Source organism: Pterocles gutturalis, unplaced genomic scaffold (assembly GCF_000699245.1).
Source record: "Pterocles gutturalis isolate BGI_N339 unplaced genomic scaffold, ASM69924v1 scaffold10633, whole genome shotgun sequence".
NCBI classification, from domain to species: Eukaryota; Metazoa; Chordata; class Aves; order Pterocliformes; family Pteroclidae; genus Pterocles; species Pterocles gutturalis.
Genome location: NW_010123185.1, coordinates 88817 through 114032, shown reverse-complemented (window position 1 = coordinate 114032; position 25216 = coordinate 88817). Strand labels below are relative to the sequence as shown.

The 25216-nt window shown below is 37.0% G+C and overlaps 1 protein-coding gene across 1 annotated transcript in view; it reads left to right on the top strand.

Annotated features, from left to right (window-relative positions):
* The first annotated feature begins 616 nt into the window (after window positions 1-616).
* INSC (inscuteable homolog (Drosophila)) overlaps window positions 617-25216 on the top strand; it is an 89754-nt gene continuing 65154 nt past the window's right edge. The window contains exons 1-2 of the mRNA XM_010077814.1: window positions 617-623; window positions 3202-3295. Of these exons, the coding sequence (XP_010076116.1) occupies window positions 617-623; window positions 3202-3295 (101 nt within the window). The remainder of the gene's footprint in view (window positions 624-3201; window positions 3296-25216) is intronic.

Sequence of the window (25216 nt, the reverse complement as noted above, 5' to 3'; positions counted from 1 at the left end):
AATTTATGGGCAGGCTAGTTTGACAAGTTTTTTTTTAAGCTGTTTTTGCTTCTCTGTGTCAGTTGCCAGCGTCAGGGCCTTATATATATACTTGTGTATATATATATGTAAGCAAGTTGCCTCTTCCTAGTGGTGTCAGGTTTTCTTGGTTTTGGCCATGAAGGTCACGTCCTCTGTTGCCACTGCTTTTTCTGTGAACAATGCTTACATGCTGTTCCAGATGTGATGCTTTGTTCTCTTTGTGTGTAGTAGTTCCCTGAAAGAAGCTTAGGACTGACTGTCTTCAATGGAAATGAAATGTGTTTTGTGGTCTGCTTATCTACATCTATCTAGTAAACATGAGGAAGTAACATCTTGAAATCTAATTCAGTGTTGACATGACAAAAAGAAAGATGAAGGGCACAAGGAGAGACTGCTGCCTTGAATACCTCTAGTTCCACCCACACACACTGCTATCTACCAGAAGAATAAAACTGTTTATTTATAATTGAGATGCAAGTTTATGTGCAGACAATTATTTATGTAAAATCCTATGTAAGGTATTAAAAAAATTTGCGATACAAAAGTCCAAGAATCACAATATTATTATTTCAGCATAAATAGGGCTTGTACCGAAATGACCAGTATGGCAAACTGAAAGTAATGTTATTTTTTTTGGTACAAGTTTACCTGTACAGCATCTCTGACCAGCTGTGGGCCTGACCAGTGACCACTGAAACCAGTGCAAAAAAAACATTAACCTGTGCTGCACAACTCTGCTAATGTTGCCTATTAGTATAGGTTTAGGCAGGCTAGTGCTGTCCTGGGGGGGTGCCCTTGGTCCTCTCACAGATTGCCAGGTGCTGACGGAGAGTATTTCCTTGTGTCAGCTTAAAGGTTTGAGCTAATATCTGATCATAGTCTTGAGACAGACTGTTTGGTTAAGATACTGGTGTGACATTTTGTTGTTCCTGGAGCATAAGTAACCTCTAAGTCGGAGTTCATCATGTTTTTAAAGGCTCTTGGCCATAATACAAATGTGTGTTCCATGGGAAGAAAGCGTATGAAAAGCTGCATTTTTGTCAGGTTTCTAATTTATAGGGAACACTGACACACAGAAATCTAATTTATGTCTGTGTACAGTATGTTACTGATCACAAGTAATGGAGTACAAGCAGATGCTTTGGTTTGCAAGTGTAGAAACTGCTAGTGGGCTGAGCTAATGGTGAAGCAGCTTTAGCTTGCCAGAGGGAAGCTGTTGATTGTGTGTTGGTAGCATAAGAAGGTAAATCCTGTGCCTGATGCTGAGCAGAAAGAGGTAGCTGGTGTCCATGAAGTCTGCACTTCTACAGGCTGAAAGACTATTTTCTTGGTCCTTTATATCATAGGGTTTAGGAGAGGAAACTTCATATTGGAGATTAAGATTTTTGTGCAGATGTGTTCATCTTTGATTAAGGGTGTCTTTTCCAAATGAAGATAGTGATAATAATGATAATTGGCTGTTCATATCATTGTTTGTATTTGGTAATCTTAAATGTCTCTGACAAAGAGACAAAAAATTCTACTAGTAAAAAGAAATGAAGGTAGCTGATTTGTTCCAGTTGCTAGTGAAGTCTGTGCATCATACACTAAAAGCTTTAAAAAAACAACAGTAAGCTTGTCTTTCAAATCTTGATGTGTCATGGGAGCAGAAGGGTACGTACTAGTATTTTCATACCTGAATTTTCGGGCAGTCTATCTGCAATCTTTTAAAATAAGATAATTCAGTGACACTTAAACTGTCTGTTTTTTTTTTGTTTTTTTTTTGGTTTTTTTTTTTTTTCCCCCAACAGATTCTTCTCCCATATTTCAATATACTCCTTCATTAGATGCATGGACTAAGAAGTTTAAGGTTGTTATTTCCAGGAAAATTTGGGGGTAGGGAGGAATACAGGACTACCCCATTAACGAAGCAATCCGGTGCTAATAGTGGACAGAGCATGTGAATACATTACTTTGCTTGTCATACTTTTATGTACTTAGGACAATGTTTGTGGGGTCTTGGGGAAAAAAACAGACATGCATTAGCAATGAGATCAGTTTGCTAGAGAAGATACTGAGGACTACTTTGTGTCAATTAAGAGCCATTTGGAGTGGCAAATATCTTAAATGCTGGCTGACTCAGCTTGCAGAATAACCAAATGGCAGAATTTCACAAGTGGCTACATCAGAAACATTCTGCCTCAGTTGGTGACACAAACCACTAATTTCCTGTATAAAGTATTTTCTCAAAGAGTGGGATCCATTGATCCCAGGTTTTTCTTCACATCTAAGAAAGCATCATTTCCCCACTCAGGTTCCTGTCTCCTCCTCTGAATTCATTCATCTCCTCCTTATTCTTCTTGAGTCATGGATTAATCTTTTCCTTCAAATACAGTGCATTAGTTTCCTCTAGCCGTGTCAGTGAGTGGGAATGCCTTCACCTTTTTTGGTAGGATAAATCTTCTGTCTTTTGTTGAGAATATGCATTGATCTATAATAGGTAGTGCCCTAATGTAAGATGGGGCTAAAGAAAAGAATATACAAGAGACAGCACCCCTCCTTTTTGTGAAAACGAGGAGGCTCTCTTTCTCCTTCTCTCTTGCCTCTTCCTAACACAATAGTGTTTGGATGCATCTCTTGGTCACCAGGTAAAAAGGGAAAACATGGAGGAAAAAGAGGTGTACAACGTTTCAAACTGATAGAAAAATGAAATTGTTTAACATGGAAGGATGTGATACTTCAGTAGCTTAGACATCAAGAGCCTTTCTGTAAATGTGGTATTAAATGATCCTGAAATCATACGAGAATACACTTGCTTTCTCTTACAATCTTTCTCACAATAACCTGAAGAATTGCAATCATGCTACATCATTTTCCTTTAGAGTTCAAATTAACTCAGAATAAATGAGGCTAAATAATAACTTGATATTAACTCAGAGATGGTCAACCCAGATGGCTCTGACCTGTGCAGTAGTCCAGGATGTTCAGGAATATGCAAACCTGATGTGGCTTATGCCATGAAATGTGCTTAATGGCCTTGGCTATCTGCTGGAGTTGTGTCGCAGCCTGAGGAAAATAAGCCTTTTGAGTGGTTTTTAATGAGCTAGCTCCCCAGATCAGTCAGAGAATGCCATGCCACCCTGGACTGAAGAGGCCTGAGTTTTCCTAGGTTTACTAAATGACTGTTTGTTTTCTTTCTAGATTCCAGCCTATGGAGAAGTGTACATAAGTATAAGATAAATATGGCTTTTAAGGGCGAGGACTGCTTAGATTCCCTTCCGTTACCTGTTCAGCGGTAAGTGGTGCACTCTGTCTGCAGCCTGTGCAGGCTTGAGTGATTAAATACCTTTAAGGCTGCAGCTGCACTTTCCTTTGAGGATCCAAAGATGTTAATACAAAATGTTGAGAATAGATGTGGAAATCTGGATGCATTTCTCAAGGCATTTGCAAATTTGTATTGCTGAAGTCTGGTAAATCATGACAGAAAATGTGCAGTCATCATTTTAAATGGATTAACATGTTTACAGTAGAGATGTGACTATTTACTGAATCAGTTCTTTATAATGATGGAAATCACTGGAACTTGCTGTGCTCTGCAAAGACTGCTGAAAACTATAAATATAAATTTCTCTAACATGGTTGACTTTCTTCAGGTGTAGCTATGGTAATTATACACAGGTTATGATATAATCTCTCCAGTCTGGTGCCCTGGTGGGACTGGAGACATTGGTGACTCTACTAATCAAGTTTTTAAAATCTGGCTGCTGGTTGGCATCTAGTAGGTGTATCTGCATAGTATAGTTTCACTTCTAGGATAACGGAGATTCCATGAAAATAAAAAAATGAATCATGAATACAATAACTTTCTGCTTTCTCATTGAACTACGGACTTGATATGTAGCACAACCAATTTTTTTTTTGGGGAGGGGCGGCGGCAGGGGGCAGAGTAAAGTTGTCAGCAGTCAAACAGGAGAAGGCACAGGAGAAGCTGGAACTGAAAATGAGGAAATTTTTTTTTGCCCTTAGAATTTTGCAGAAAGAACACAGCATGGACAACGTCAGTAAAGTCCAGCAATTGTACAAAATGCTTTTCTTGATTATTTTTTAGCTTTTCCAAAGAAATGGAATTTATGTGAAATTAAGCTGTTTCTCTGGGGTAGAGAAAGGAGTGATATGGATCCTGTAGGGAATTTAAAAGGATTAAGTCAGGTTTCAGAATAACTAACAAGATTTCAAGTATATTTATTCTTTATTGTTCCTGTAACCAAACCTAGGATGCCTGTCTCAAGATTCCAGTTCATGCTCCTGCTTTTTGTGAGAGGGTCTTGAATTAACTTAAAGGCATGTGCTGTTGTGTCCTGTTACAGGGAAAAGGCAACACAAGTCCAGCTGAGGTTAGTCCTGTGTGGCACCACAACCATGTCTTGCTTCATGTTTAGGTCAGAATCTTTCAGAAGTAAAAGCAGACACATCCCCTAGCAAGAATGTCTGTCTCCATAGGAAACATGTACCATGCACATACAAACTGATTCCAGGTGTTTCTACAGCAGCCATTAAAGTCAACAGTTATCTTGGCTGTACAGGGAATTTGGAACTGGGGCTTTAAACCAAGTCTCTGTGCAGCATGTGTTGTTGTTTATGCTCTTCTCTCAGATTTTGTGGGAAATCGCAGCTTGTATTGGAAAGTCTCTAGAGTATTGAGTCACTATGCTAGTGGTTTTCTAACATACTGACAGACATACTTTCTCTAATTGCCATCTAGACTGCTATGGATACGGTACTTAAAGCTACAGTATCCCGAGGGAAAAACCAAATTATTGTTAAATAAACTTTTTCTGTTTCAATGAGTTAGGAACTTACAATTAGTGATAGTTTTATCTCTTAGGAGAGAAAATAGCTGGAAATAGATCACTTCTGTAAAGAATTGATCTAGTTACTCTCCAAAAACTGTCAGTAGTCCTGTGTAAAGCACTTTACAGAATATCATCATCATCTGTTGCCATCAGTGATGGCCAGTTCACTATAGCATGTGAAATGTATATTCTCAGAGATGCACATGTCCCAGTTCTGCAGTAAAGTTATTTTAGTACAGCTTTTAAAAAATGTCATGATTTTCCTTACATCTTTCTATTGGTACTGTTTTTCCATATTTCTGGTGAGTTTTTCCAGACAGGAAAGCAAATGTAAAAGAAGCTACCTTTCTCTTCTGTCCTTGCCCCCTGTCCTGTGTAATGAAAGTTCATTGTCTTTTTTGTTTTCTTTAAGTTAATGTTGTACTTTATGCAGGTTTTTTTATTGTAGTCATGGCTTCTTGTACTTTTCATATTGGATAGTAAACTAAATATTTGAAGTGCTGAATCTGTAAGTCATTCAGCTAAAGAAAGAGTACTCATAACAAAAAATGAAACAGGACACTTCTCTTGCTTCTCTGATTGTATGTTCAGTTCAGTGTTGCAATTGTGAGAAATACAGTATGATCAGACATTTAAAAAAAAAAGGAATGAAGGAGTGTCTTGGATGGAAATTAGGTAAAAAAAACACCACCTGACACCACCAAAAAAAGAAACACAAACAAAACCAAAACAACAAAAAACCCTGAAGTGTAAAAAACCTTTGTCTTGCTGAAAGATGTTGAAATTTGGGCTATACATCTTGGAGATACTCTTGAAAATGAAGTGGGTATGGGGACAGAGAGAATTTGTCTTCCTGATCTTCAGAAATGTGACACTCATGGACTGTTTAGTACCTCATCTTAACATCCTTACAGCTTCAAAAATTAACGATAATACTGGAGGTTATAATTTCAACTTGCATGCAAACAAAGGGCAGTGCTGATGATTTCAAGTTTTTGTTTGTTTATAAAAGTTTTTATCACTGCTTCAGATGAAGGATGTGAGGCAGAGAAAGTAGATAAGCCCCTCAAATCTAGTTACTTGTGGTTGAGTCCTTTGTAGTATTTCATCTCTCAAAATCACTTCCTTGATTTGATACCCCAAAGCTGGAAAAGTTTGCTGTAAGGGACTTCTGTGGCAGAGACAAAAATAGAATCCAGGTTTCCTGTATCCCAGTTCTTGACCAAAAGACACTCCTTCCTCCTTTTGTTACTTTCTTCCTTTTTTTCTTGAACTAAAGATCTGAGTCCTATGAAAGAACAATATGAATGAGGTCATGCCATGCATATTTATAGCCTTGCATTGCTCTTTAAAATGTACAGTGTATCTGCAGGTGCTCTGGTAACATCTCTAGAGGATCTGCTTAGGTGTCCTGTTACATAAATTAAGATTAACATGCCCTCTATTATTAAGAATATCAGTGTTAGAGTATCTATCATCTCTTAGAGTATGAATTTCTTCCAGTATGCCTTTTGGGGGTTTTTTTTAGCCTACTTTTTGTTTAAGTTTTTTTATTTCTTGCAGTGCTATTTTTGTGTATCTGCGTGGTAGGTAATGTGGTAGCTGTAGATTTGGGCACTGTGCATGCACACTCTGTCTGGTGAAAGGAACTGTACATGCTGTAGTGACTACATCTGGTCTGTACTCTTTGTAAGACATGATGGAAATTACTGAAGGAAGGAGATTCATAAAAGGACTTAAGAAAAAATCCTGTTATAAGCACAACTTTACAGTGGAAGCAAGAACATGGTATTGTTTGCAATTATGCTAAAACCTTTATGAAACTGGAAGAAAAAAAAATCTATATCTGGGATTGATATTTTGTCAGATGTTTGCCAAAAGTGGAAAGTTGAGCCTTGAAGTAGTAGCAAGAGAGATTTAGAATTTTTGCACTGCAGAAACTGCGCTGATTTTACTTTTTTCTCTGCCAAATCAGGATGACAAACGTGCTGAACTTTATGGAACATACGTGATGAAAAATATTTGAGTCTGGAATGGATTTTTTTTTTAATAATTGCATTTCTCATTCAAAAAAAACCAACACTTGGGGAAATATTCCTAGTAAGAAGATGTGTAAAAAATCTTTGTAAAGTTAGACACATTTCTGCCTATTCAGGAACTGAATTATTTCAAGGACTATTCACATCAGATTTTACTTCTAGAGCATGTGGCCTCTGTACAGCTGAGAAGAGGTGTTTTGAAAACATGGAGTTTGAGGTGTAAGACATGTGAAGAGCCTTTCAACATGTTTAATATTGTGTTCAGATGTTCTTTACTAAGAAATAAAATTGTGAATAGGGCTGTCAGGAAAAGAGTGGATCCACCTATTGTGTTTCTATCCCTAGAGTGTCTAAGATTTCACAAATATTGGGTGATTTAGTCCTCAGAGTCAAAGGCAGGAAAATTATGTTATCCATTCATAAAAAGTGAGTCTTGGCTCAAAATGCACAGGCAAGTTCCTTTTTATTTAGCTAGCCAATGATTTCTTGCTCCTTGTATTCTGTAGGTGATGGGAATCTGTGGGTTTTGATGCCATCTGTTCATCTGGCCTTAAGTTCAAATTAAGTTCTGGTTTTGATTGAATTTTGGGTGGCAAGTTGCTTGGTCGTGTGTGAGTTCATTGAAATGTTTCCTATTTGGTTAGCTACCTAATTTTCTTAGATATGAATCCTTCCAAGTGAATGGTTCCTAGGGATGTGGTTTCTGTGAATTAACCTGAATAAAGGTTATTCCATTTTATCTCATTCCTTTTTTAACCATCTCAGTTCTTGTTACCTTTCTACTTCATATCTGCATGGCTTCTGCACTTTTTTACCACTGCTGCTGTTAGTGCCTGTCCTCACAAGATTTGCTTCACTTTCTTGCTTTTTTTTTTAATAGCACAATTAAAGAATGAGCAATCCATTTGTAAGTGTGCACAACTGTAAGACTGGACTCAAGTTCATAGTTAATAATAAAATAACGTTTAAGTACAAGTGCTTTAAATACTTTGTCTAATCAGTGACTGTATAGGTCCTTACACTTTTTAGACATCTTCTGTAAGTGCTGAATTCTTTCTATTTCATGGTTTCCTACAGCGTCTGCTGCTGATAGCCAAGGGCTTGTTCTGTGTTACTGGCATTTCCCACCTATGTCTGCAAACCTAACTTCCTGTCTGACAAGCCCTCCACACAAAGTAGAAAACAACACTCATGTTTCCTGTTTATATTTTACAGTCTACTTTCTGTGCATAGATATTTCCCTATAATGTTTTATTTGGATGATGTGAGGAACTGATATGTTTTGGCTCTTTTAAAGCATTCAGATAAAGATGGTAAGAAACTCTAGAGAGAAAAAAAAAAATGCATGTTTTCTGTAATAAAAGAGCTAGAGCTGAAGATTTTCAAAGCTCAGTGTGCTTACATGGGTCTCTGAGTTGCCACTCTAGAAATTTTTTAAAACCGCTAAAGAAGGGAATGCTTACCGGGGAATTGAAAACATTTTTTGAGAAACCTCTTTCTGCAGTAAACAGTAAAAACAGAGTACTACAGAAGAAAAAAACGTGCTCTGCCAGCAATAAAATTACCTTCTGGTGACAAGAAATAAATTCAGTTATTGCATAGCTCAAGGCACTAATGGTGCCTCATTTAATAACCTTGTATTCTTTTCATTTCACCCAGTTATCCTGTAACAATTCAGCAAAGAGTTTTATAGCTTCAAAAAGGGAACTTACTATGAAGTATTTCAGATTTTAGTGATTTATATTCCACCGGTAACCAAACTGAAAGCCGCGTTGGTTTTGATGATGGTAGTTAAAACAGGTTTGTGTATCCATATGGTACTTCTGGGAAGGATTTTCAGATATGCTAGTTGACTGCATCCGAAGGATGATGTTAGTGAAGTAGTGACTATTGATTTGCCATCATTTGGCAGCATTCATGGGAGTATAAACTCAACAAATTTTTGATTTTTTATTTTCTTTGAATCTCTGGGTAAAATATCTCTGTTCCTATATTCAGGATGTTAAAATGTAGGTTAGCAGTTAAGATCACAGACAGTAAAAAATAATTGCATTTCACTTGTACTTTATGCATTTTTGGGGTGTGCAAGTCTGCCAGAATGCAAGATTTTTCCTAACCTTTTCATTCTGATTGTTTTATCTCTGTTCCTTTATATTCAGATGTGTAATATGTTTCTACAGCATGTTATGTTACTTCCCAGAGCTATGCTGTAAAATATTTCATGTTGAACTGTGAAAGTAAAAAAAAAAAGTTTTGGCTTTTAACCTGAAGGAAATTTGAGTTTGTCCATTATAATTATTGTGAAGTTATGGTGACTTTAAAATGCAAACAAAATGATGAATTTAAACAATCTGTTCAACTGGCCTCACTAGACCTTTTTTCATTAAAGTTGGTATTTCATATGTGTGGTTCGCTGTTAGTTGGGAACTTTTTTAAATTATCAAGCACCATCTTTCATCCTTAAAGACAGTTAAGATATTCTGTATCGCTCTTCTCAGGGTCAGTAGCATGTTTCATAGTATGTGTCACACAAGCACCATAAAGAGGTCAAGCTAGTGCTGCTGTAGCCTTTATCATGGAAGAAATTTGGCTCATTATTATCAGAATGTGTATTTTGAAATGTGGGAGTCTACAGAAGAGACTCTCTTCTCTTTTTGTGTGTTAGAGAAGTAGCAATCCCCATCTGCCCAAGGAATATCTTGTGTTTGGGACTTGGTATCCTTTTCAGAAAGGACCCTCAAATTAATGTCTTTGAAGTAACAGTGACAGAACTTGCCTGAATGTTAAGTTACCACATCTGCCAGATAGATGATACTTTCTGATGGTATCTTCACAACTATTGCATGAAATTTTTACACTGACATCAAATTAGTAATCCAGTCAACTTTACACCCTGCGGCTAGCTCTTCTAGCAATTGTTCTGTGGCTTTGACTCCATGGTTTGTGCTTCTCTCTAAGTATTCCCTGGTACTAGCAAGACCTTTTTAAATAATTCAATTTTTTTTTTTTTTTTTTTTTTTTTTTTTTTTTTTGTGGCTGGTTATGTTTACTTGCATTCAAATCATCATACTTTTTTTTTCTGTAGAACATTTCAGAAGAGATGCTGATCAGGCTTACATGTGTTCTACCACTCCCATTGGATGTCTGTGCTCTGTTTTCAGGAGACAGTTTTGCTAGTTATTCTGTGTTTGAGGTTTTTTCTTGCACATCAGAGGCATCTTTCTTGTTTGTGAATCTAACAATGTGAACGATTCATTAATTGACACAAATGCTTTGATTTATTTTAGTCTACCACATGTTTTTTGCTGCAATTTGATTTTTGTCTGCTTTGTGAAATATTCTGGTAATGGAGATGGGTTTTTGAAAGTTTGAGATATATTAGCTTGTGGAATTTTTTAATTGTAAAGGAATTTATGTTATCATCTTAGTTCTTTATACCTGTTTTAGCATTAGCAGTCTTCCCTTTTGGTTCGCAGGTGGTGTCCCATATGCCTCCTCCCCCCAACCCTTGACCAAAAAAAAGGACAAAAATCAAAACCTATTCTGCTCCACAAGAGCACAGGAGTGCCTGAAACACTGCCTGTGAACCGTACAGGGAACGTTTTTGCTGAACTGTCTGCAGTTTTTGGTGTACATCTTAGAAAATTTTATTTTGGATTTGTTGGTAAGTTTGGTCACGCATGGAAGAGATCACAAGATATAAGGAGCCTTCAGGAAGGCCAGTTTAAGTGGTATTAGCTGTAAACAGTACAGCTTGCAAGGAAAATATAGAGCCGGCAGTGTCTAATCCTTGACCTGATTACTTTCCAGGTCTTTCTGAACTTTGACAAATTACAGTAAAGAATGGTCTTTGGTTTTCAGTTTACAATGTAGGGTTAGTAGTTATCTGTTATGCAAAACTATGGAGATACCTTGACTTTCTGTGCAATTTTATGCATATCAAGCAATCTGAATTTGGTATTCTGCTGGCAAGAAGAAAAATCCATACTTTCGTCTCTCATTTTAGTAACTAGGCCATATTAGTGTTACCATGTTAGTAATGTAGCTGGAATTGTTCTTGTTAGCCCTGGAAGCCAATTAAGGATGAAATCCTGTCTGTTGACTTCAGTATATCCAAAATTTCGTTCTTGTATAAAGTGCAAGCTTTGCTGGTGCGTTCCAGGGACATTAACCTTCACTGGGCTAACTAAGAGGGAAAAGAACCAAGTGGTCCTCCTTAATGGGAGTACGCCTCTTCGTGCAACTCGAAAATATTGAGATCAGACTAATAAAGGGATCTTAGTGCTCAAGAAAGCAAATTCACTGAATTAGTTGTTGTCTTATTGTGAGAAAAGACAGTTGCCATCTGTCTTCAAAAGGGCAGTAAGGTTTGCTGAAACTTTAGTTTTGATTTAGCATCATCATTCCTCCTGATTCTACTCTGGTTGTAATGCTGATTCATTGTCCTTCCTTAGGCAAAACACTTTACTTCCCGTGTCTTTCCTTTCTCCACCTCAGCTGGGGAAGCACAATGGAAGTCCTTATTAGCCTATCTCCACAGGTTGTTATTTTAGTGATACTTAGGTAGCACTTGGTATGTTACGACCTCATATGCCTTGTTATGTCTGATACGTGTGCATCACTGTTGCAGCTTGATAGTGTTGAATACTCCTTAGCAGCTGCTTTCAGTAAATGCAAAGAGTATGTTTCTGTTCACAAAAACTAGCTTGTTCCTTCTGTGTGTTATGTTTTAATTTCATTTTCACTGTATTGTTGCCTGGCAAGTGAGTTCACTGAACTCTTTACAACTGTGGCTATCAGAGAGGATGATGATTAATTACCCATACCTTGTTTCTTTTGAGGTGTTTTCCTACAATCCAATTTTAGAAAGTAAATCACTTCATTAAGGATATATTAATGATCTTGCTATGACTTGTCTTCTCAGCTATTTATTAGAAATGCTGGTACCATATTCTGTTAAATGCAATATTTGTCACTTCAGTTCACACTTCCTGGGAATTTCTTCCTGACTTAATTGCCTCGTCTCTCTTAATCTGGTTCACTGCTGCCTGCGGATGGTGGGAGGATCTTGCAATCAGTTGTTCAGTAACCTGTAACGAGCAAATTTAAGAAAGCTAGCAGAACAATGCTACAACTTTGTAAATGCTTTTTTACTTTTTCCCCTTTTTGACAAATAGTATAATGATCTTAAGAAATGTGCTGGTCTGACCCCATTTCTAGTCTCATTAAATTTGCTACTGTCTGTTAGTGGTTGGATTTCTGAGCTCATATTAACCCTGAGGGATTTGTAGGGATGGAGTGAAAGGCATACAGGAGTTTAATATTAAGCTGAAATGTGACAGTTAGCAGTGCCAGGTGATTCTTTTTGCTCCTTACAGTGTTGTGATGAAGTGTATGTGTATATATATTTATATGTTATTTTATTTATGGCAATATGCCTAAAGGTTTATAGATATGCAGTCTTGCTTTTAAAGAAAAAACTTTTTATTATGTTGATCTGTAAACTATGCTTCAGGTATTTGAATTGTGTATCTTGCCTTTTGTGGATACTTTATTGTTGAAGTTATTCTGGGGGTACAATGGAAATACGGAAAACATCTATATCAAGAACATAATATGCTGTCCAACCAAAGTTAATGGAAATATTTTTCCACTATCTTAAATGGCAGCAGGACTGAGCTTAGAATAAAGATTAGGCAGGAACAAACAAGGGGAAACCTGAGAACATTATCAAAGGAAAAAGGGGAGAACGAGGAAATGGTGTCAAAGTAGATTGACATTATTCAGTGAATGGCGAGAGAGTTGAAAGCAACCTTTTGGGAAATGCTCTGTAGCACTTGTCTTGTTCAGTATCAACTGTGCATGCATAAGTGTTTAATTTTGGATTTTACCTACTTTGAATTGAAATGAACTTTGTAGTTCCAATTTGAAACACATGACGAAGGAAGTTAGTTACTTTGTTACAGTAATTCAAAATTATTACTGATACTACTTATGCAAGAAGGGTAAATTAGTTTGGTTTATCTGTAGTTTAAATACATTGAAAAGTAAAGGACTTTACTTGAATCTATGGTTTCTAAGTAGCCAGGAAGCAAACATTCATGGTGTGATATTACATCAAATTTTTCATTTTAAAAAGTATCCTGCTCAGTTCAGAGCACAAAGTGTACTGCCATCTGGGAGAACTAAACAGTAACTTTTAACCATGTCTGTTGTCTCCCAACACCCAGGCCTCCCAGTAGAGTCACTATACTGGCAGTGAAGAGAGTGGGCTATAACAGTGCTTGGTCTGCAGTAGGGTCAGAGCTATACTGCAGCTGCATCCACTCTCAGCCTTTGCTAGTGCCAGGTGGGGTGAATCAGGCCTCGTGTCTTCATGAGGTGGGAAACTGGAGTAATAAAGCTTTATTACTCTCTTTATAATGGTAGACAAGAGTTCAAGCCATTTCTGCTCTTATCTTTGTGAACTTTTCAGTATCTAAAAATGATACTGCTCTCTGCTTACAGATTAAATTTCAGCATGTGAATGTATATGCTTGTGGGAGAAACAGGGAAGGTCTTTGGACAGTTCTGATGTTCTTTTTCAATTAAAGTTTAGGACAGCATTTGGCTATCTTTTTTTTAATTTGACACAACATAGGGATAGACATGATATACATTCAGTATACACACTATTGATAGCACAATACCACAGAAAAATTGATTTCAGTTTATTCTTGTAGAAAATCCATACAGGATCTTGTGTTTCCAGAAAGAGGCTAAAAACTGCGTTTGGAAGAATTAAAAAGGGCTCCATATGTTCCAAAAACTCATTGCCTTTCTCTGTCTGTCTTCTCTTCTATCTTTTGTGACATTTTTTGAGTGATCCATTCTCTTTGAGGTTTGTAATTTGTTTTTTACATATAACTATCTCTCCTCTGTCCCCACAATGTGTTTCAAGGAATGCTTTTGCATCGCTGCTCTTTCTATTTTGTATATATAATGCTTTTGACAATGACACTTGAGCTGAGATTTTCTCCAAATTGCTTACAAAGACAGGTTGCAAATAAGACCAAAACTGTGCTGGGAACTTGTCTCTCCATTTGTATTAGCTTTGAGTACGCTTGGTGTCATGTCACTTTCTTTCTTCCCCAACTCAGCATTTCATCTGGACCCCACTCAGCGTGTGTTTGTATATGGACACATGCCCATGTTGTAAAATTATGCTTTTGTGGAGGCCCATATGAAGAACAGCTGAAGCCATCCTTAACACTTCTCATATATCTCTACAGTGATTACCTGTTTCATACTCTGAAGAAATGCCTTTGGCAAATATGATCACCTAGGCTTTAAATAAATCAGGAAAGATAAAACTGATAAGCTGGAATATGCATAATATTTCACAACTGTAATACAGGAATCATAGGTGCCTTCTGCAGGGATATTAACCTTAGCTTTATCTGAACCTATGTATAGCCTCCAATCACTCTTGTGCTGGAGTACAGCGGTGCTGCTTCCCAATTTAGGTCCTTAAGTAATCTATAACTAGAAGAGAGGTTAGTTGCCTTTTATATCTCAAAGAGCTTTAACAGTGAAAACAGCCCATTATCATCAGAGGCCTGTATACATCCCTGCAGCTTGTTAGGACAAGTTTTTCTGCTTCAAGCAGATAAATGTGGTACGGATTAGCTAATTTATATGGTTACGTAAGACATGTTAGGATTTCAGCCGTTCTTTATGTCAGAAATTCTCAAACTTTTTTGCTAATAGGCAGCAAAGTGCTGCTGATATTTGCCTTAACAGTATTCTCTAAATTTTATTTTTCTGTGTGCCTGTGGAGCTGTAGTGCCCAGAATACTGTCACTGTTAGGCACCTTTGCAGGGGCAGGCAAGTGGGAAACTGAGATACATACTGGTGAAGAGGTGGTCAAAGCTAAAAGTAGTGTGATTCAGAGTGTTATTTAGCATGGCCTAGAGAATTCCTTTGAGAAATTATCTTCTGCAGTGTTCTTGAGAAATATGAAGGTAGAAAGTTGAATGAATCTTGTATTCAGGTGTAAGACAATTATTTCACAATAGCTTAGGTCTGCGAATAAAATGAAAGAAAATAAGAAGGTAGGACTGTTTATCAAGTCTGCATCTTTTTTCAAAGCTGAAGTTGTACAACAAATTAACCAAAATTCTGACTATACTTGGCTGAGAAATGGTTCTTCTGTTTAAATATTAGAGATTTCAAATGTTTTTGTTTTACCTCTATGTAAAGATGTTTCTTCTCTATTCTGCTCAAGCATTTGAAATCAGCAGAGGAGGGTCTTCCCTTTCTCAGATAATTTCAATTTCCTAAAAATATCCCTTGAAGTGGGGACTTGAGCCCATGTTCACTATAAATGCCCTTATGTTTTTCTGGATAAATATATATACATGTATTGATAAGCAATGGTTCCAGCAGAATTTTTTGCATGAGACTAGCATTAGAACAGCAAATGCAAATAGCTAGCAGACGGCATATAAAGTTAAAATGTGTTAATGGAACCACTTTGTGGTCCGAGTCAGGAGATATTTGGCCTGATATTAACCCATAGATGCTGGGTTTTTGACTAGCATGTGTTGCACGTATGTGCACTCACACTGTTTCTAATGCCTGGTTTTTGACCAGCCTTAAGTAAGTTAATTGACATTTATTTTCTGCTGTCCACTGGAAATGGGTTGTCTTTGGCTTTTGTGCCTAGCAGTAGTGAGAAGCAGGAAAGCAAAGGCACTTTCTCGTTCAGTTTGGGGAGTGTGTGTGGTTTTTCTATGCCTGTTTCATTGGTAATAGAGAAGAGAGGCACCTGTCAGTGCCTTTTGAAGAACACATCTATTTAAATTATTGACTTATGGAATATATTGAAGAGAAATTCTGTATCTTTCCCAAAATGGGTATTGCGTGATTGGTTCTCATCTCCTGATTTCAGGAGGAAGATTTAGTTGCTTTGCTTTTTATGGATAGTCTTCAGTCTAATAACTAATTTAGTTAAATGAAACTTCTTGGGGAGGAGGACATTGGAGAGAGAAATCCCATTTCCCTTCAAGTTAGAGATGGCCCAAAATGCACAGTTTTGATCCTATTTCAAATGTTTCAGATTTAGGATCTGGATTTCAGGGCATTGTTTGAGTCCTTTCAGAAACAGGTGTCAGGGTACAGCCTTTTGCTTGCAGCCAGTGTGCTTAGTACTGAGATTCCTGACTGAATTTTTGTATCAGTGGCAGCTATAGAAGAGTACATTCTACTTGAGAACTGATAGACTTTAAGAAACCATTGAGCATGTACTTCAAAAATTTTATGAAGTGATGAAAATCCCTTAATAAAGCTAAATTGATTTATTCCTGCAGCCCGGAAAACAGTACAACATAGAAATCACACAGAAAACTGGATTTGCTTGTATTTGCTTCTCTGTACAGTGAAGTCAGTTACCTTATTTTCTGGTTATATCATGGCAGTGGGAAAGGATTGTTAATCAGATGCTTGACAAATACACAGAGAGCTTCTTTCCTTCTGAGAATTTTACTCTCATGATAGAGACTGACAAAGGGAATGTAAAAGAGAATACTCAATAAATAAGCCATTTATTTTTTTGTGTATTAGATGTGTATTTCTCATTTGTGAGGAAGTTTTGTTATCCCACAGTAACTTATATGAAGCAAATTTATTTTTTGGTGACCATACCAGACTTAATATTATGAAATATTTTCTTGCTTCCATTTCTGATACATTTTCACATCCAATTTGGTTGCTCTACTGTGAGGTATCATAAAGTGTTGTAGCAGGACAAAAACCTAGTTCCACTTACCCCATAATAGTTTTTAATGCAAAATACTGTACTCGCATAAAATACCCATTTATTTATATTTGGTGCCAGAGGCTAATTCATTGAACCTGGGATGTATTATTGCAAAACAATGGTGTTCACTACACTTTTTCACTCTTGTTAGCTGTTTCCCAGGTTCCTTTCATGGCCAGTAAGAGTTTATTAATGCTAAATAAATAATTAAGAAGGGATAATTGACTTATTTTTGTGCAGTGATACCAGAATCATGCTTTTTTTTCTGGAAAACATTGTTCTGTTTTTAATGCACTGCAGAATGTGGAGCCTGCATGCTCTTATGAATCATGGATAACTCCTTTGTGCCAGAGGTTCACCCAAGCCCTGCTCTTGTTAAATGAAGAGGAATAAATAGATATGCTGTTTCATCCTACTCACTAAGAAGGGGGAAAAAGAAGAGATCTTTTTTCTGTCTTCTCTTCTTGTCATCATTTGTAAGATTCTCTCAGTCCCTGTGAAAGCCACCTGGTTCTGTCCTCCAGGGTACGTAATTCTTTTCACCTGCTCCCTTCTGAAGATGGAGATTGACACCTGTGCAATGGGGCTCTTGTCAGCAAGATTTTCTCTCTCCCTTGCTCCTCTTTTACGTCTGAAATTACCAGAATTGCTGTGAACAGCAGTAAGGTGAAAAGTCCTTGCTAACAAGTTATTTCCAAGGAATGAGCAATCTGTGGGACTCCTAATGCGTTCATCTTTGCTTTCACCAGGAAACCAGGCTGCGGTTGATTCCTCATCTCACTGAGCATTTTGGAGAACCCTCCTGAGCTCTTGTCTTTTTCAGGTCTTGGAATCCAATTGCTTTGGATTTTATATTTTAATTAGACCGTTCTAGCTCAGGCATTATTCACACTTCAGTTGTTGTCCCTTATTCAAAAGAAACTTCCTGTTAGTAAAAATAACTACTCATTTCCTTTCTCCTTTTGCTGTTTGGCCTTTCAGAATTCCTCTCAGGATTGCTTTGAAAAACTTAGATTTCTTTGCCTTTCTCTACTACATGCGTTACAGTAGCATCTGGAAGCTCTAATGAAGATCAGAACACTGTGCTCAATGCTCAGTGCAAAATCAAAATTTTGAATTGCATTCAAAAGTTGGGAGTGAAACAAGGTCTTTTCCAATTAGATCAGAGCCTTAGATGTAATATTAGTGTTGTTTGGGAGGGATACAGTGTGTAGAGAAGGGAAATGCCGTGCATATGTATGCACATACACACATGTAGACAGAGTAATTGGTGTTATTGTACCTTAATTTGGAGTGTAAGGAAGTGTCCAGGTGGGCAGACTAACACAGCAGGTCTGTGTTTATTAAATAGCCTTTAAGAGGTGGTTTGACTATCTAGCAGTCTAGACTAGTGTATACTGTCAGTTATACTTTTTTCCAATGAGACTTTTGTTCAGGAAAGCAATTTAATATCATTTTAGTAATACTATCTTAATTCAGTAACTGTGCAGATTAAAAGAGAAGGTAAGAAATGCTTACTTTATGCAATTAGTAAGGAGTAGATGTTAAACACAGTCATAATACCCTGACTGAATAAAGACTTAATTTTCAGTATAGACAGGAACATTAACCATCTAGCTTTGACTCTGTCAAGTGCATGGAAAGAGAAAGGAACATCTGGGGGAGAAGCAAAACACAACTCAATCTGCAAAAGGTGGGAAGATGACTCTATTCAGGCTTCTGAACTTGCTAGCAAAAATTTGTAGCCACTCCAGGTGGAAAGTAGCAAAGCATAACGCTTATATCTAAGAAGAAGGAGAAGGTGGCATAAGAGATAACTGGAAAGGAAAAGAAGGAGGAGAAATTCAGGAAGAAATTCTGGTAAAGAGTAGCTAAAAGTTTGGGATTAAGCAGGAAATGGGATGCCAAAACGTGACCCTGCCAAAGGTGCATTGTGCTGAATAATCTGCTGTCGTTCTCTGATAGGGTAAATTTGATTTCCCTGTTTTCCGCTTTAAAAAGGAAATTTGGTGGAAATTTTACACATAGTAATTTGCTAGTAAATACAGAAAACAGTAGCTATGAGACAAAGACACATAAAATGTGAAAGGGTAAAGGCAAGGGTTATTTTTGAAAGCAGAGAGTTAGAAGTAGACTTCAAATATTGAAGAAAAGGTTTGGTTATTTGAAATCTCAAGGTTATGCATCTATGGGCTCAGAACAAGAAAGTCTGTAACAGTTTGTAGCTCATTTGATGGAACAAAATAAGGAGAAGGATCTGTATATATACTAGTTGATAGTGAGATGACTGTGGCTGCATCTGACAGTAAGATGAGGTGATGAAGGCAGCAAGATCAGTTCTAGACTTTATGAAGTGAGATATTTCTGGTGAAGATAAGAGTGTACTAATGTCATTGTGCAAGTTACTGTGAAACGTCTTTTGCTATCAAAATTGATATCAAGTCTCTCAGTAAAAAATTAATTTTCCAGCAGCTGCAGATCTACCACGCTGTTTAGGGCAGGGGGAGTGGAAAGTGTCATAATTCCATAAAAGGAACCTAAAGAATTTTGCTTAAGTGTTGCAAAAGAGAAGCTTAGATCAAATGTTTGCTTTCTAGAAATGCATTGGAAGATAAATTCTTATTTAAAAAGAAAGATGAAGCCAAATGGGAATGAACTGGCTCTGAAGAAATTTAGATCAGAAAGAAGAAATTTCTAACTATGGGAGCAGTGCAATTCTAGAATAGCCTCTTAATAGAACACTTCTGAACCCACAATAAATTATTTTTAGAGTTGATTTTTAAGCCATTTATGAACAAATTAGCTGATCTGATTGCTTCTGGTATCAGAAGAGTGGATTTGATGATGTAAGACTTAATTTTCAGTCCTCTGACTTCTAGAGAAGCATATAGGCGTGTGCATAAATGTCAAATTAGTTTGATTAGAAACTGCTTTCTTATTTGGATGAGAATACTTTTAAGGTATTTTTACCAACTCATTCCAGTATTTGTGACACTGTGTTGCTAGTTTTCCTCTTTTTAACTTGTCTGTTGAAGGGTTAATGTTCTAATGTGAATCTTAGAAAAGCCAACACCAGGCTGTCCTCTTCTTATCCCTTTTTTGACAGTTTAATCTATTGCTGCTGGGCAATAGATGTGACTGAGGGTCCCCAAATTTCTGGAGTCTCCTGAGTGATACTGATCTCATAACCTGCTGTAAAATAGTTGTTGCTTCATTCATTAAGTAGCCCAGGCTTAATCGTCAGTAGGGTTAGGACCTTAAATGAGTAAATAGTAAAAGGTAAAAGGCTAATGATGCTGCTCACAATGCATGTCATAACTCCTTTGAAAAAGGTGCAGAGAGCTGTACTGTTTGTTATTAAACTACAAATTAAGGCAGATTTGGAGGAAGAAAAATGTTCAGGGAGGCACTGGCACTATTTTAATTTGGAGACTCTCATGTTAGTCTCCAAATTAGTCCTTGTGATTGTGTCTGAGCGTTTCCACTGTTTATGGCCCCAAATTATTTCCAGTGTTGTTTTTCTCCTTCTCTCTTTCATTTCTGTTTCTCGCACCCTGCTAGGTGTTTACAAGGACTTCTCCCTTACAGCGTATTGTTCTTACAAGGCTCTGAGGAATGTTGTCCTCTGCAATTACAAGTGTAGCCTGACCATAAGGAGGGAGTGAACTGGGATGAACTCTGGTTAATATCTTGAGCACATTCCCTCTTTCTGGTGGCCTTGTTGTCTTCTCTGTCACACAGTGCAGGAAGCATCATGCCCAGCTATTTATAAGAGAACTCTCTGTGTACTCAGTAATTAGCAATTTAAATGTATATGGATGACAACAGCCTTTCAAGATTATCAGAGAGAACTCTCTGTGTACTCAGTAATTAGCGATTTAAATGTATACGGATGACAACAGCCTTTCAAGATTATCAACATCTTTCAGTCACCAAGCTGGACAGTCCTGAAGGAAGCTGTAAAAAGGTTCTGAGTAGGTCTACCTTATCATGTTCCATCAGGCTGTGCTGTTCTGCCTAGCTTGGGCTAAATACAGTCCAAAGTCATGGATTCTGTCATTGTGCCCAAAGCTAAGACCCCTCTGCTCTGATAAAATCTTTTCTTTTTTCAGAAAAGGAACTGTTTCATGTTTTCGCAAGACGCAGGCTGTCATTTGCAAAGAGAACAAGAGTGGTAGGATCTTGCTTCTTCAGCACTGCTTTTGTCTGTGCATTGCAAAATAGAATCTTATTTTGGGACATGACCTCAGATGGAGGGAATGGCTACTTGATCCAGCTCATCAAAGAGCAATTTGCCTGAGGAATGAAGGGAATCTGCTTAATTGCTGCAGAACAAATGATCAAGTAACATGCTGAACAGAAGAACCAATATCCTTCAAAAGCTTCTTCAGCAGATTGATACATATTTTTTTTAATTCATATATAACTCTTCTGCCTATCTCACACTGATATTCTGTAAATATAATTTAAAATTAACAGGAGCTGATCTAAGAAGAATTCATGGGATAGTCTTATCCTAATTTTTTTTTTTTTTTTTTTTTTGTGCAGAGCACAGAACTGGTTTGAGAGGTTTGGCTAAGTGAGAAATCTCAGCCCAGAAAACATCCAGACCAGTGTAGCTGATGGAGCACGTACTGCTGCTAAAGTCAACTTGCAGAGGAAAGCAGGGTTTAGATGATGATCAGTGTCCTGTTGCAAATAGGTTATCTCTGACCTTTAATGAGTAACAGACTTCCAAATAGAATAAAGAAGGCCAATATTAAAGGGTTTAGATGATGATCAGTGTCCTGTTGCAAATAGGTTATCTCTGACCTTTAATGAGTAACAGACTCTTCCACATAGAATAAAGAAGGACAATATTAAGAAAAAAGAAAAGAAAAAAGTGTTCCATCAGAGTTCCACTTTAGGAATTTGATAAGCTCACCTTCATGTCTAGTTTTACTGGTGGAAATTTCCTGCTTCTTGGTCTGGTGGATTGATCAAAGTCCATCAAGTCTGATCTGAGTCCATAACAGTTTAGTAGATCTGAGTATGCCAGTATCACAGGGTTCGCCAAGCTAACTGGTTTTGGAAATTTTACTCGGTTTACAAGTTTATAGTGGCACTATAAATGCAGTAGTATTCATTGCAAGTATGAATTAATAATAGTATACAAATATAAATTCAACAGACACATTTTAGTTGGTGATCATTGTGACAATATTAGCATACTGTTTGCTCAGCTTTGCCTGTAAGCAGGCCAGTTAGCAGCCTTATACTGTCATTAACTTGATAGCAAGGTTTGTTGAGCATTTTTCTCCTTTCTGTCAGGAAATTACATTCTCCTTAGCTGCAGTCTTTACTTTCAGTAAACTCAGTGGCTTATGTGCCTGTTGAGTCAGCTACCGTTTTAGCAATTTAATGTACCAGACACAAAGTAAAAATCCACAAAACCAGTTTGAACTAGTTCTGTTGCCTTCTGACTACCCCTTCAGTTGGCAGAGGCTGGAAAGGACCTGGCCCTTCTTAAACTGTAACCATGTAAAGAAAATTAATATATGATAAGTGTATCCTAGATTTCACGTAAGCTAATCAGCAAGCTGAATTAGTCTGTGATTTTATATTGTGTCTTCCTTATGTTCTATAGTGTGCCAGTAATTCTGGAACAGTATAATATTTCCAGACATTTTTAGAGGGACAACTTATAGTGAGGATTTCTCAGAAAAACATAAAGATCTGAGAAGAACATTGCTGCAGCACTTAACACCAAATGATTTATGTGGCCTTTTTAATAGATGCTATGAGGCTGTAGTTAATTTACACATCATACTTTATGTATTACAAGTGTTTATAGTGTTTTTACTTTCCATATAGATATTTCTATATTGGTGAATATGTAAGACCTCACACAATGCAGTAGCCTGACCACAAATGTTTAGTTTCACAGGCTGGTCTTGATTTGGTCTCCCTGCAGAAGTTGGATGGATGCTTAATAATGTACAAGATGTTGTGGTTTTAAATATTTTCTCTATGGTAGCACTGATTTTGAGGAGGCTGGTGGTTTGAGTAACTCCATCATCCCAGAGTACAGATGCTAAACTGAGTATGGTGGTACTGAAGTTTTGGGAAATGGCAAGGAGGGACCATTGTTGGTTTCAGGTCGGGTGAAGAGACTCAGATATCAGTTACCAGAAAAGTAGCAGTATTGAGGTGGCCCTAGTCAACAAAACAGTTAACTTATTAGCACCATTGTGATACATCTGTATTTTACTTGTGATCTTTGAGTAATTCTGGTTTTATTGCCAATATTTATTTATTCTGCCCATTGGCATGCTCCCTCCTGAAACTAGTGGCAATGCCTCTATTACTTCTGCTGCATTTCTTTGTGGTTTAAACCTACCCCTAAATTAAATGGAAATGTTAAAATCTAGAAGGGAAATTGATGCTGGCTAACAGAGTTCTGCCTTCCACAGTGCACTACAGGATATCTGGATGACCACAGTGCACCTTTCCTTAAGTTGTTTTGTTTTGAGAAATGTTTTAGGGCTGTAGGCTGCATTATTTGTTACTGACTTCGTTTGGGGAAACGGTTAGACTTTAACTGTAGCAATTGAGTAATCATTGAGCTAAATTAAAATAACATTTTAATATAGCCTCCTAACTTTTTCAAAAACTGGAAACTAACTTGCTTTTATCAGTGTTTTGTAAAGGTTTAAATAATTCATACTAATTTCATCTTTTGTCCAGTGAAGTTGGATTGGTGATATTCTACTGGAAAAGAAGGCTGTAAAGTCAAGGGGAAAAAAGAACACAGTGCAAATCATCTGGCTAATCTTTTAGTTTGCCACATCAATTACAAATACCAAATATTCATAGCCCTCTATTACCTTAGGAATGATCTAGAAAGCAAGCGTGTTCACTTAAAAATCAGGAATATGAGTCTTGGCTTCCTTGAAGTTATTCTGTATCTTCTAAGCTAGCTCTATAAAATGTTGCTGATATCAGTGCAAATGCAATATCATAGATCTACAGGCTCTTGTATGCAATTAATAGTGTAAAGTAACCTGAGGATAAATAAGAGCCATCTCTATGGCTCTTCATTAAATCCTTCCACTGGGAGGTGAGTCCTGCTGTCCATGGTATTGATGTAGAAACTGGCCCTGCATATATTTGGTACCTATGAATAATTTTGAAAAGATGAATTAGAAAAAAATTAGAGATGATTTATGTTCAAAGAGGGGACCAAATCCATTCAACAAGTTGTTTGTTGCCAATTAATTACCTACTGCTAATTAGAATAATAAATTTGGGCACAGTTGTAAGGCTTGGCATTGACTTTCACCGTGGGCTTATCTGGAAGCTGTACTAAATGCTCTCATTAGGGCTGGTAATAAATCTGTCATAATAAGTTAAAATGGATAAAAAGGCTAAGAAGCTTCAAAAACATAATTTGACTGAGCAGAAGTCTTTACACTTTATAAATATGACCACTGGAATTATTCACATGAATTGATTAGCTCAGACCTCAACACAATGTTATAAAACATGAAACTTTTGCACTTAGTGAAACTAGTGCTAAAATGGAGGTATAACTCTTTTTTTCACTACAACATTTGCAATTTAAAAACAAAGTGCCTATGCTGCCAGTAAAATTGGAGTAGAGAGCTCCGAGCTGGAAGTTTTGAACAAATGATCTAGTTGTTAATTCTTCACTTTTGTATTCAAAGTACTCGACATGAGATAGAGCAATCCTTCAGATGTCAATCCATCTTGTCTATCCTAAAGATCTTTTATTTAATTAGTTAACAAGCCACTTATTAGATAATAGAAAATAGCAAAAAAAAGAAGAGAAACGCTGGTAACAGAACTCTGAATATGATATGCCTCTTTTTAGAAATTTAAAACAAGAGTATTCTTTTTATGTGAGTCTTTCTCCAGGATGAGATTTGCCTGAAATGTGTTATATAGTGCAGAAACATCTGTATGAAGCAAGGTCTGAGCATCTTTTGAAGCAGTATACTTTTAACATGCTGTTGCTCTAAGCTGGTCTCAGCTAGTGACATTGTAGGATTTCATCAAAATAACACAATCTTTAAAGGACGCTTTTTTTGCAAGCACGCTAGAATTCAGAGTATTCAAATTGCTAGTTACTCAAGTTCGGTTGAGTGCTCTTGAAAACTTCATCAAATACTTTACAACCTCAATTAATGTAGAATGACTTTGAAGAAATGCTCGAGACTTTCTCTTGAATTATTATTTTGCACTGAATTATTTTTACTACTATTTTTACATGAAATGTTGCTTTTATAATGTAGAGTCTAGATAAATTGCTTTTTTGTCAACATGCCATTATATACTAAATTCAGAAATTCTAACTGGTGGGGAACTACTGTCTATATACATCAGGATCTCTGCCAGTTACCCAGCTACCGTTGCTCAATTGAACAGAACTGGGGAACATCACACCAGTAAGGTCCCTTACGCTTGTATCGATCTTGCTTAATGTATTTAATGACTTGAAAAATAGTTATAATGGGACAACAGC